General features: G+C 46.2%; 1 protein-coding gene and 1 long non-coding RNA gene across 2 annotated transcripts in view; one reads left to right on the plus strand and one right to left on the minus strand.

Moving 5' to 3' along the window:
• Nucleotides 1-2,128, minus strand: part of LOC106884870 (ATP synthase subunit f, mitochondrial-like) — a 4,523-nt gene extending 2,395 nt beyond the window's left edge. Inside the window, exons 1-3 of the mRNA XM_014936598.1 lie at nucleotides 2,047-2,128; nucleotides 1,834-1,941; nucleotides 297-413 (exon numbers count right to left, since the gene is read on the minus strand). Coding sequence (XP_014792084.1) covers nucleotides 297-413; nucleotides 1,834-1,941; nucleotides 2,047-2,062 — 241 coding nt within the window. The 5' untranslated portion in view covers nucleotides 2,063-2,128. The remainder of the gene's footprint in view (nucleotides 1-296; nucleotides 414-1,833; nucleotides 1,942-2,046) is intronic.
• A 126-nt stretch (nucleotides 2,129-2,254) lies between these two features.
• Nucleotides 2,255-9,151, plus strand: LOC106884742. The gene is made up of 3 exons (XR_001411277.1): nucleotides 2,255-2,858; nucleotides 2,939-3,075; nucleotides 9,022-9,151. It is a non-coding gene; the product is annotated as an uncharacterized LOC106884742 (long non-coding RNA).
• Nucleotides 9,152-13,302: the final 4,151 nt, after the last annotated feature.

Here is a 13,302-nt window from a genome sequence, read left to right on the forward strand (position 1 = left end):
CACAAGAAAAAAAAAAAAAAACACCACTCCTGAAACTAGAGGAAAGCAAGCACTCTAAAAGGAACCTCAGCATGGAGTTTCTAAGTATTGTCAGGTCAAACAGGCAACAAGATCCAAGTTTTCTGATAACTTCCTAAAAGCATTCAGGTTCTCTATGGCTAAAAGAAGTTTTAGATTCAAGCAGCAATGGTTAGCACAGTTTTTTGTTTTATTTCTAAAAGCAGCAGCAAATTAGTTGTTTTTATTGTTCCAAGCAATCTTTCAAGCTGCACTATATGCACTCAGCTTTTACTTACTCAGGTGACTGTAGCTCCAGATGTAGCTGATGACAACGTAACCAGCCAGCACCATGGAGATCCCACCGAGGCCCCCTTTCTTGACATTGATATATTTATTGTAGTATCTATCATAACCTGCGTAGGAAGAAAGTTGTTTTTGTAAAAGGTGAGTTGCAAATTTTTCCTGTGTCGGAAAGCAGCAGCCTGGTTTCACAGAACTTCAGGAAATTGTTTCTAATGAAACATCTGAGGGTCTCAGAAACAAGTTTGAGAGAAGGTAGTCTATGTCTTAGTTCAGCAAGGTGAGCTCAGGTTAATAGTGCTAAGCCTTTAAACAAAGGGGGGAGGGAAAGCCACGTATCATTTTTCCTGAAACACTGTTGTGGCTTTCATGCACTCAAGCTGCTTTGGAATTACCTAATTATTTCATATACATTATATAGACACTAAATTTTAAATGTTTAAACCTACCTGAATGCCTTATCTGTATCTATAGCCACGGCATCAGTGAAAACCTTAGCCAAGCAATCTATGAAAACCCTATGTCCTTTCTTATCATCTTTAGGGATTTTATCTATAGCTACGGGCATCAGTCAAAACCTTAGCCAAGCAATCTATGAAAATCCTATGTCCTTTCTTATCATCTTTAGGGATTAACTGCCTTTTTTTGTTTATTTACTTGTGATGTTGGGAAACCTCAAGATTTCCAGCAAATAGTCTCAGGAGTAAGGTCACCATATTTCCTGTTTATTGCCCTGAAGCAGCCCCTGTACTGTCAGGTCCTCCCTGCCACAGCCAGAGATGTGCAAACACTCATAGAATCACAGAATAGTCTGGGTTGGAAGGAATCTTAAAAGATCATTGAGTCCCAACTCCCCTGCCCTGGGCAGGGACCAGGCTCAGGATTAAGGTCACAATATTTCCTGTTCATTGCCCTGAAGCAGCCCCTGTACTGCTAGGTCCTCTTTGCACAGAGATGTGCAAACGCTCATAGAATCACAGAATAGTCTGGGCTGGAAGGGACCTTAAAGATCATTGATTTCCAACCCCCCTGCCCTGGGCAGGGACACCTCCCACCAGACCAGGTTGCTCCAAGCCCCATCCAGCCTGGCCTTGAACCCCTCCAGGGATGGGGCATCCACAGCTTCTCTGGGCAACCTGGGCCAGTGTCTCATCACCCTCAGAGTGAAGAATTTCTTCCTATAATCTAATCTAAATCTCCCCTCTTTCAGGTTAAAACTGTTCCCCTATGTCCTATGGCTCCCCTCTCTGATCAAAGAGTCCCTGCCCAGCTTTCTTGTAGCCCCTTTAGGGACTGGAAGGGGCTCTAAGGTCTCCTCGGAGCCTTCTCTTCTCCAGGTTGAACCCCCCCTGCTCCCTCAGCCTGCCCCCACAGCAGAGATGCCCCAGCCCTCGGATCATCTTCATGGCCTCCTCTGGGCCCTGCTCCAGAGGTCCACGTCCTTCTTGTGCATCTGCCTCGCTCCCTCAGGAGAGGGGATTCACACCCTCCAGCTCCCCGCCGGCCAAGGGTCCCCCTCAGCGCCCCCCTCACCTCTTCGCACGGCCCCCAAGATGCCGCCGGGGGTGAAGTCTCTCATGGCCAGCCAGCTGGGCAGCTGGCCCAGCTTCACGTCCATAAGCTTCATGTCCTTGAGGAGAACTGAGGTACAGAGAGAGAGAGACACAGCCCGGTCAGAGGGGATGGATGGAGGGAGAGGAAGGAAAGGAGGGAGCCGCGGTCACCTTGGCGGCGGGCCCCACTCACCCGGCGGCTGCGCCATCTTGCCGCTGCTGTCCTGCGCCGCCGCGGGGGAAGGCGGGAAGGGGCGGGTGGCGCCGCCGAGGCTCATGGGAAGAAGGTCAGACGGGAACCCGGATGTTGGGGCGGGTGGTGAGGGCCTGGCGCCATGTTGGGCGGGTGGGGCCGCCCCCTTTCTCCCCTCCTTCCGCCTCAGCACGGGGGTGCTGGGGAGGCGTTGGACCCCGTGTGGCATTGTCGCCGTCCCATCTCCTCAGCAGGGCGCCCGGTTCCCCAGGGGGGGCCGCACAGGCTGCATCAGTTGCTACAGGCACTGGGTTGAGGGTTCTGTCACAGGGCTGAGGGGTTTTCACTCCAGCAAGTCCCCTTAGGAGCCAGGATCCTCTTCAGGGGATGCCAGGGGACTCATGCCTGGTGTCCTCCAAAGCCCCAGGACAGTCCAGCACCTTGTATTGTCCCCCCCTGTAACATTTCAGCATGTCGGGTGCCAGCATTTGCCAGGTCTACAAATTGTGAAACAGAGAAATAATAGAGAGAATAATAGAGATAACAGAGAAAAAATCACAAATCCTTATCAGCATCATCACAAGATTTCATCATCAGCTTTTGGGGGGCTGCTGGTGTCCCACAAACGAACCTTTTCCAGTGTGTTCTGAAGAAATTGCAACTCTTGGCACTGTAAATGTGCACTCACAGACAGTATATACTGCAACATACATTTGAGTTTGTTACATATTGTAATGTAAGAAGTGAAGGTTTCTCAGACATCTTCCAGGGATCTCCTGCCCTCTCCTGCAGTCGTCTTGGGTGGCTTCAAGGTGAGATGAAGGAAGTTAGACTGCGTTTTTCATGGTGATTAGGTGACAGATAAGTAACGTATCATGTTGTCCCATTTCAGTGCCCACTCAGGACTTTTCCCTGTGGGAATTCGCTGCGTTTTACTACAGCTCCTCTGGAAGGATGTCAAAGGCAAAGAAGAAGCTGGTCCTCAGTATATGGTGGAAGCAAACCTGCATAACCAGAATGATAAAAGAGGTAACGTGCAGATAAACTATTTCTTCCTGCAATAGGAAAGAGCCACCCAGGTTTATTTCGTGTTCTCAAGTGTCTTTCTGGAGGATTTAGTGCACGCTGGGCTGCAGAAGGACCACCCTGGGCAGGTAAAATGCCGTGGTGGGACAAGGGTGGGCGATGGGGAAGAGGACCCAGCAGGTGTCACTCGCACTCAGCAGAATGCAGCTGCTGGAAAGATGCTCTCCATTAGCCCGACCTCTAGAGGTTTTAAATCGTATCATTTGGGTTCATAAAATAGTGTCAGGTTTTGTTGTTGTTTATTGTGCTGAATGTGGCAAGCAAAGTGATACAGCAGTAAACAGGGAGCAGCCATCCACTGCTGTTTCTGACAGGTCAGCCAGGACCCCAGATTTTCCAGATATTAAATTTCCATCCCACAGAGGACTGTTAGAACAGATCAGAGACGATGAAGACTAAATTAAGGACGCTGAGGGGGGCCCACAGGGTTCCTACATAAACTGTAGAGACTAGTGTTTTTACTTCTGTTAGGTCACGGAGTCTTATTCCACATGCCTTCCTCCTGCCACCGCAGGATTCTTGCATTATAACCTGTAGGGTTTGTGTTACCTGGTATTACATGAGTAGAGGCACGGGACTCTGTAATGCATCTTGCTCAGAAGCTGGTCTACATGTCTAGCTTCACCCACTATTTTACTGAAATTAATTTATTTACATCGAACAGTGCTGTCCCATAACATAAAAGTAAAAGCAGGAGGAATAGTTTACTGCCTGTTTTTTTCTCTTATGAACAGAAGGTAGGATTTGGAAAGTATAGTGTGCCTTGAAGAAAGGGCTCCAGATTTAGTCCTTGCTAAATGGGTTAAAAATCCCTTTATTAAATTAGTCTTTATTTTATTACTGGACTTTACCGGTAACTGTCATTTTATTGCTGAAGTGTCCCTTGATGAACTACTATGTGGCCTTTTACAGTACTTGCATAAAAGCATGCTTCAAACTTGCTTCCCTCATTCTTGCAAGGCAACCTAGTGTTTTAAATAGGATTACTCATGCAAGGCAGATTAATTCACCTGCAGGAAAGAAAGCCAGTGGCGGGCGCCTCATTTTAAGGAGTTCCCTGCAGAGCAGAAGAGCACACAGAGTTGCTCAAACTGGGGGAATTTGGTTTGTTAAATTGGAATTAAGGTCCATAACGAGGATCCATCTCCAATGCAATTAGAGACAGCAGCGACCAAAGCCTGGGGCTGAACTGCCCACTCTGGTAGAGCAAGAGAGGAACAGTGCTGTTGTCTTTGTGCCATCTTAATCCTGACCCACGCAGGAAGAGTTAAACGGTACAGATGTGCGGGAGGTTTTGCAGCACACGTTTCCTCCCTTTGACCCGAGCTGCTGGCCGAAAATCAGGGTCCTGTTGGCTGATCCAGATGGGAGGAGGAGTGATGAAGAAAGGTATTTCTGATGTATTTCTGTTTGCTTACAAGAATGCTCACAGCCTTCCCTTCCCGTACACAGAAGAAAACACGCAGTTGAGAGCCAGTTTCCTTGCTTATAGCTCCAGACCTGCTCCAGGCAGCAATGTGACCCCAAATCCCTGTTTCTGTATTCAGTCCAGGTTTTATATCAATGATTGTTCAGGCTGTTTGAAGTTTCCGTTCCCTGCCTGTTTCAATATGCTCTCTGTCTCCTTCTCCATCTGAACTGTATTGTCCATCCACACATAACCTCCTTTGCTTTTAATATCCTGCCCGAAACTGCCCTCCCAGAGCCTTCAGGTACTTGAGCAATCTTGCATTGTGGGTGGAAATAGACTTAATGTCTCCTTCAGCTGCCCTAAATAAAGGACCACAGTTAAACCTACCAGTTTGAAGAAGGTTTAAACCAACCTATAAAAATAAAAGCCTAATGGAGTGTTGCCCCGAGGTTTTCATCTTACTGAAGACCCCTCTGGAAAATGCTGTGAAGTTTATAAGTAATGACATGGAAATAATAGGGAGTACATCATCCAAAAAACCCAGCAGAAGACGTCAATAGATACGAAAGAGGTTTCCTCTTTCTGGTAGCAACCGTAACACATAATATTGCAGCTTTCAGAGCAAAAATTCAGTTTTGGCCTGAAAAGTTAGGTAACGCTCTTCATTAAAGTTGCTGAAAAGGAGAAGTAAAAAGCCTAACACAACCTCCCTCGGACTGTAAGATCTTAGAGGCTGGGATCATTTTTTTTGTTCTGTGAGCCACCCTTTGAAAACTCCGGGTCTCAGCTGGGACTGGTGCTCAGTGGTACTGTAGTAACAGGCAGACACAGTGTCCATAGGTGTGTAAAGTAGCACAGAGTGGCCTTCAAGAAGGTCACGAGACGAGGATTTACCCAACTGATCCTGTGCCCACTGAAACTGATGACAAAGCATCCAGTGCTTTTAATAAAGGATCAAACCTACACGAGTGGGTAGATATGGTTCTGTAACGTGCGGTTTGGCATCGGATGCTTCTTGGCTCCTAAATACTTGTTTCAATCTGATGTATTCCCACCAGCACAGGTTAAGTGGCTGCAGCCATCAAGAAGAAAGAGAAATCATGGGCTACCAGCACTTCCAGAAGGTCAATGGAGAGACACAGGCTTTATCAACTGGTAATTTGGAGAAAAGTTACGATCCCAGGTAGCTTGATCCAATCTGCTATCTCTTAATTGCCTGAACAGTTTGATGTTGGGAGAGCAGTGCAGCTGCTCAGCAGAGGTCTCAACCTCATTCATCTAAAAATGTGCTTGTGGTGGAAACCAGTCGCACGAGTTGAATAGGATGAGAAAGGGTGTGGAGTTTGGAATCTCTTCCATGGCCAGACTTCCTCAGGAAAATGGTGAATTGCCTTGCACAGATAATAATACCTAGGGATTGACCCAGCAAAAGCAGTTGAGAGAATTAACCTATGATTGTAAGCGGATTGCTTGCTCTGTGTTATTACAGAGCCATTTTCCTTAGTCAACCTCAAAACACTTTACAGAGGAGATCTCTTACCAATGATTAATAGTTTAGCATGTGCACGGTTCTTTTCTCCTTCACAGCACTTGAGTATCAATGCATCTTCATGCTCCCCTGATAAAATGTGTAAGTAAATGTTATGATTATCTTTTCAAGTGGAAAAAATTGAGCCCTGTGTTTAGGACTGGGGAGGGGGAATTCTTCCCTCCTCCTTTTGTCCCATCCTGCTGGCCTTTGCTTACATCTAGTGTCAGCTGCAAAAGTACCTTATTTTGTAGGTCTTTGATCAGCCTGCTGGTTAGCTAAATATATACCTGTGGGGAGATAATTACATGCTATCAATAGTAAAGTGTAGTAAAATAATTTACGTTAATTAAAACACTTGCAAAACCAAAGCAGGAATTTTCACTATGAAAAGTCTGCTGCAGCAACAGCTGTATGTGAGACTGCCTGCTTCCCGGAGACAAACAAAAATAAAACCAGGGACCAGTAAAAAACAGTTTCTTACTGCTGAAAAGAGAAAAGACATATACCCACTGGGAAAACCATGGCAGTATCAATGCAGAAGGGTGGGGCTGAACACATCTTCCATCTGTGCAAGCAGATCTGCATTCATGAGCACAGGGAAGATGGGTGTGATGAATCCCATCTTACCAGCGTGTCTGTCTGGCTAAGTGTGAGTGGCCCAGCAGGAGGGTTGTACAAATGGGCCTCATATTACTGGGGGAGGATTCGGAGACTTAATTAATTAGTGTGACAGAAGCTTGTTGCCATGTCTGAAGCCACTGTCAGTTTCTCCAACACAATTCTTGTACTTTTTTTCTCTCCCCACATTTACATCTGATGAAAATACTCAGCACTTTCATAGCCTTGTGTGGCAATTGTCTACCATCTGACCTTTCCAGCTGAAGCACTTGATGGCTATGCTCCCTCTGCTACCTTGGAAGAAGCTTGGATGCTGCCGTTAGTCTTTTCAGACCAAAGACACTGGTGGCTTTGGGACATTATCACTTCCCCGTGGAGGTGCCCATTGATGGTGTCTTCTGCAGATCTCAGAGCACAGCCAGTCTCCAGTTCAACCCAGTGCAACTCCCCATTAAGCAGTTCTGGAACAGCTTGTCTCCCAGGGTTTGTCTTTCTTCCTGATGCCTGCAGTCGCTTAAAACTCTGATAATGAGAAGACATCAGACTGAAGTAAGTGCTTAGGAGCCAAGAAGCACGACTGTTTTCTTTAGACCTCATTTATTTTTTTACCAGTGGGTGAGCCAAGCGTCTTCTTAGAAGACATGAAAGGAATCAGAAGGTTTTTAGGGCTGCAGTGGGAGAGCCACAGCTCAGCCACCCCTCAGCAAATTTTCTCTCACTACATCTGTAGCCCAGGCCTTCCAGTTTAGTAAGTGCACACCAGAGAGCGAGACCCTGCCTCTTTCTCCAGTCAGTAGATGCAGTCACTGGTGCAGAATTCATGGTTGTGTTTGATTTGTTGGTGAGTGCATTGGTAAGATACCTGCTCCTCTGTCTGTTCTCCCTTTCCTCAGTGCTTCTCGGTGGATGCATGTCTGTTTCTTTGCAGCATTCTCTCCCCACATATATCTCTGTCTTTTTTGTTGTCAAACTTCACACACAAACAGGTGATGCTTTGCACCCCCTCCCCAGTTTGCACCACATCAAATTCTAGCTTTCTGCAAGGTAGTGAAAGTGGCATAACAGATCTGTCTAATCAGGCTTGCCCAGTGCCCATGTTATCCTATATGCTCGGCAAGAAAGGAGCTTAAAGCCAGGGTGAGAAAGAGATTCCTCTCTAAAGATCAGCTAAGAGTCGGGTGGGATTTCAGCCACGCGACGCTGACATTCAAGCAGGGCACATGGGCACCCCTCTACCCTCTCCTGCTCTGCAGCAGGAACTGGGAGGGACTGCAGGGGGACTAGGATGGGGGAGCCAAGCTGCAGCAGGGAGCATTTAAATGTATTTCATTTCAGGGTGACCTTTAACAGGTGTGGATTTACTGATGGGGAGGGGAGAGGGAAGTAAGCGAGGGATTAAGGGGACTTTACCCTCCACTTTAAGCACCAGCTTGCACGGCATTCCAGTACTGTGAGATGCAATTTGTGGCTGTATGGCTTTATATCTTCTGCCTCCCTTGGTTTTGGTCGGGGTTGTGGCCACCCCTGCTCTTTATCAGTGCTGGGGATGCAATAGATGGAATATTATACTGCCAGGTGTCTCAGGTATAAACCCGGGGTGTGGAGCGGGGGAGAAAAATCATCCTCTTCTCTTCAACAGTTGGGATTTAACCCATAGTGGAAGTGTGCAGTTCAGGGAAACACAAGGTGTATGGAATATTCCCTGGGTGACTTTGCCTGAAGATCTTCTCTTCCCATCCTGGTGCTGCTGCGTGCTGTTGAACAGCTGCTTTCCTCTAACCCAGAGTCTGCTGCAGTTCAGTGATGGATTAAAGCAACTCTCCATTTTCCTTATCCCTCTCCGAGGGGAGTTGTAAAGTTTAATTAATTACATTTTGTAAAACATGATGAGATTCTTGGATGATAAATGCTACACAAATGTAGAGTATTTTTTAATGAGCACTGTATGACGGCTGCAACAAAATGCTTGTTTAATCAAACCGATCTGAGCTGCAAAAAATCCTCACCCTGCTGCTATCAAAGGGAAATGTTGCCAAGCACTCTGTCTTTCATGGGCTATTTGATTTGAGAGTCCCAAGGCATTTTTCAAAACTTTAATGAAATAAAAAGGCAAAGAGTATAGGTATATATCTGTGTTTTGTAGATCTTTGCCTTTATGCCTGCAGTTTAGATTATATAACAATACCAGTTAGCAACAGGGAAGAGAAAGATCAGTGTCTGGGGTGGCTGGATGTCATGGCTGTGTGACAGGGGTATGGATACCTGCTCTAGTTTTATCTCACCATGTCAGGCACCAGAGTTTTGACACCATATATTTTGTGTTTTACAGGTTTCCAACAGCCGTGGGTATGTGAAATCAGCCTGGCTGCAGCTTCTCTGCTATTCCCTCCTAAGCAAACAAGGTTAAAATGAAGTCTGGGAATGTCTGTCTTTGCTGTACGCTGCAATGTAAGCCCTACCCACAGAAATAAAGGTAGTTTCCTTAATGAAAATTGCAGCCTGCTGTAATTGCAAGCAGAGTGCCATTTCTTTTGCTGGAGTTTGGTCAGGAAAAAAAAAAAACAGAGCAATTTCTTGAGCTAAAAGAACTGCCTTGGGCTACTCAGTGGCTGGAACTTCAGCCTTACTCTTCCTCCAGAAACCTGCTTCTGCTGATATCAGAATGCTGAAGCATCAGATCACCGGTGAACAGAGGAGAGATACAACTTGAAGAAGCACTTAAAGCAGAGCCTGGAAGAAACAGTCTATAGATTTCTGTCCTGTGATGACACAGCCCAGTCCTACCCAGCCTTTAGGATCCAAGGATGCCCTCAGGAGAGGCTGCTATGGTTCCTGGCAGTGGTGGTGTGGGACTGAAACGGTGGCAGCAATCGGTCAGAGCCCCCTGTACTTCATCTGCACTACCGTTGCCTTAAAACTGCCTCTTTGCAAAATTTGCCTTTTCTGGACCTTTTATAATCTCTGCTTCTTTTGGTCAGCTGGAATTTTCCTTAAGAGGAGGAGAACGGCCTCTGTGCAGATACTGCCTGGCTGTGCCGGCAAGGAAAAAGAAGACACAAGAAATGAGCCGTTGAACCCATGGTGATACGAGAGGGATGAGTGAGACATTTTAGGGAATAACCAAGCAATCAACTGATCTCACAAGCAATTTGTCTTTCCTCATTATAAGGCAACACCATAGTGGGAGAAATGTAGGGCCATTCTTCAGAAGATTTATTGCCCTGTAGCATCTGCGTGAGAAAACTCTAAGTGCTGAGTAGAGCAGGAAATTGGAAGTAGATTGCACAACCTGCAACTCAACAAAGTTCTTGGACCTTCTGTGGAAAGACAGTGCTGGAGCTTCAGAGCTGGGTCTGGCTTTTAAGGCTTTCTCAGTCCTGGGAGAAGAACCACTGTTGAGCTGGTGGAGGCTTTGTCATTTACTGGTCTAGATAATACGAGCATCCCAGAGTGCTGCTTTACAGTACAGAGGAAAGTACCTCCCAGTGCTGTGAAGGATCTAATCGTGCCTAAGACTAGTGAACCAAATGCTATTGGAGTTTACAGGACCTGTGACAAGAGAGGGGTGCCTATGTTTCCTGCCTGTGAACATATGTCTTCACAGCCCTCTGTATGTACAGCATTTTCTCAGAAGCCAGCCTTAGGGACAATTATACATTAATAGCTACTTCTTTCAGAAGCAGCCAGCCCTGCTCCTGAGAAACAGCTATTTTCAGGCAGTCTTGTTCCTGAGGAACTGCTATTTTTAGGGAGTTCTATTTCTGAGGCAAGAAAAAAAAAAAAAGAAGCAGCCATTTCTGTATCCCTCCACCATGGCCCAGACCCACTGGCTGTGGTTGACTTGCATTTTGCAATAAACATTTCCTCTTTACGTCTCAGTAGCCTGAAGAAAGTGGTTCTCCAGCCATTACAGAAAGCAGCAATCTGAGCTGGGGCTAATTATGCAGGGAGGACTTGTGGGAGGCAAAGCTGCGCTCACATACTATAGATTCCATTAGAACGAGTAGGGAGATGTAATGGGGCTCTCCTGGGAGATGCAGGACTTTTAGATACCTAATTTGGAAGTCCGTTCTGGTATCCATTTTCAACATCCCAAGAGTAATGATTAATCCTGTACTCCAGGTTTCTCTGAATCAGTTTGTAGCTGTAGTAAATATGGGCTGAACACGATAACGTCATTGATGCTGTGGGTAAATGACTTGAGGCCAGAGAAGCTCAGGTTTTGTGGCCATTAACTCACTGTGCACAGTCATCTGGCAGTGATTTCGACTCAGGAATCTGCAGCTGAGATAAAAAAAGGCTCCGTCAGAGCGGAGGAATGTGGTGTTTTGCAATATAAGTATCTTAATATGCTGAAGGCCCCATAAACGCACCCCAGCAATGCTGTGTTCTCATTCCTGCAGCATCCCAGCAGCATGGACCTGGAGATCTTCCCTATGTTCTTGTGGCCATGGCCTTTCAAGGGGCATTTGGTAGATGCAACCGCATGCAAATTCCAGTAATACCTCTTTGTTATTCACAGATTTAATGTAAATGCCGGTGTCCTGACCCAAGGGTGAAGTGATTGTCATCGTGCTGAAGCTGTCTTGAATTTCAGCAGAGCCTGTGCAAAGTTCATCTCAGGTGTGTTGTGATCTCTTCCCTACAGCTACCTCTGCCTCTGATGGGTGTTGTGGCTGAAGGTAAAAGGTTTGGACAACAGTGGCATCAGTGAGGAACATACAAACCTGCCAAGACATGGTTCCAGTGTATCTTCTAGTAGGTCTTTCCTTGGCGGGGTGTTGCTCTCTGGATTCAACAGAATCGGCAGCTTTAGCCTTTGACCAGGGTCATGGCAGGACTGAAAAAAAGCCGCCCATCCTCGCTCCGGCACCATTTGCTCAGGGGCTGCTCTCTAAAGGCTCTGGTGTGTGTGTGTGTGGTCTGAAGGTCACTCTTTCTTGGAGAGAGGCTCTTCTTTCCTGTCGAAATGAGAAGGGGAGGCTGTTAGCAGTTCAGCGTGGTAAGCAGTTTCCCTTTGCTCTTGTGCAGGCAATTCTGATGAACTTGGTCTCTAACTGAAGATTATTAATCTTGTTTTTAACCCTCTGCAAGAGGGGAACTTGGTTGTGTTTGTCCTGCAAAACCAGACACTCCCCCTCGGCCCCTCTATTTTTAAAATATTCCTCGTATCCTCCCATCTCCAGGAAAAGTCATTATCTCTGGACAGTTTCTTGAAACCCAATTGCCTTTGTATTCTGGCTGTAAGCACAGCATTGTTCAAAGTGTGAGTGAGTCGTGGCTGCTTTTATCACAACGAGAGCCCATTACTGGCACTTTTCCCTTTTTACTGGCTCACTAGAGAAAGGCAGGCGAAAAAATGGGACAGAAATCTAGGAAATGAAGGGTAATTTACAGTTCACAAAGGAGCAGTAAAAATTAATTAGCTGTCTGAGGATCCATTCCGACCTGGGCCGTGGAGTTTGTGCCAGCTCTTTGCATTGCATAAACTGTCTGTGCTGTGCTAGGCTGCTGAGATCAGGCTTGTGCTATGAAATTAAGGCTCTTTGCTGAGGTAGAAGTCCTTTGGGGCATGCAAAATGTGTATGCACACCTAATTTGGTGTGCCAGAGAGACATGATGGTGCATATAACTCAGGTCATTACATGCTCAACTGGCTACTTATGACTTTCACGACTAGTTGTCACAGTAACTGCTCATGTAAATTACGGATGCAGTTATCCACATAATTTAACACTGAGCTCCTTTGAAAATCCAGGCCTAATTCCTCCGCCTTTTCCATGTTGGTGTCTGTGTGAATGAGACACACCTTGCACACCATATCCATATGGTCCAATTCCAAAAGGGGACAGAGCCCCAGGGGACCGGAGAGGTGACAAGATACTGGCCCCACTGGGCTACGGACCAGTTTGGTCCTGCTGTGGGATGTAGGAACTGAGCAACTCCAGCATCTTGCCAATCATGTTGCCAGCCCTCCAGTCAAGCCTGAGATCCCCACCTGGAGAAAGAACTTCACAAATCAGAAATGTCCTAAATTGGATCCTTTTTTGGTGCATAATTTTCAAAACTGTAATTTCCATTTGAGAACTATTTGTCCTGATCCTGAGCGTCAGCTGAACTCATTTTTTTTCCCTGTAGTTTAATTTAGGCAGCAGATGCCATCAGAATGTTAATGCCTTCTTAATTCTCACCTACATGCTTTTATTCTTATTAATTTGTTATCTGGGGCTTTAATATTCTATTTTTTTTTCCTACTTTGATCAGTTGAAATAATTTGATGGCAGCATTTCAACAGGGCTTGCACTGGGAAAAGTGTGTAATGGTGCATCACCAATGTATGTTGCTGTGTATCCTGCAGCGTGCTCAGCTGTTGTACTGCCGGCGCATGAATTATGTGATGTTTTTAGGTGATTATAGATGAGGCCTTACTTATCCCTGCTGTGAATAGCTAGAGAGGGAACAGGCTTTAAGGACTGTTTCCTTGGTTCAGGATTTTGCCTGGTGCAATCTAAGGATTGGGGATCCAGGGGTGTGATCCTGGCCCATGGAGGTAGAACTGAGCTTGCATTCAAGGTGCTCCACAGCAGCGTGGCCACAGTGGATGCTTTCA

This window comes from Calidris pugnax, unplaced genomic scaffold (assembly GCF_001431845.1).
Source record: "Calidris pugnax isolate Ruff unplaced genomic scaffold, ASM143184v1 scaffold17, whole genome shotgun sequence".
Taxonomy (NCBI): domain Eukaryota; kingdom Metazoa; phylum Chordata; class Aves; order Charadriiformes; family Scolopacidae; genus Calidris; species Calidris pugnax.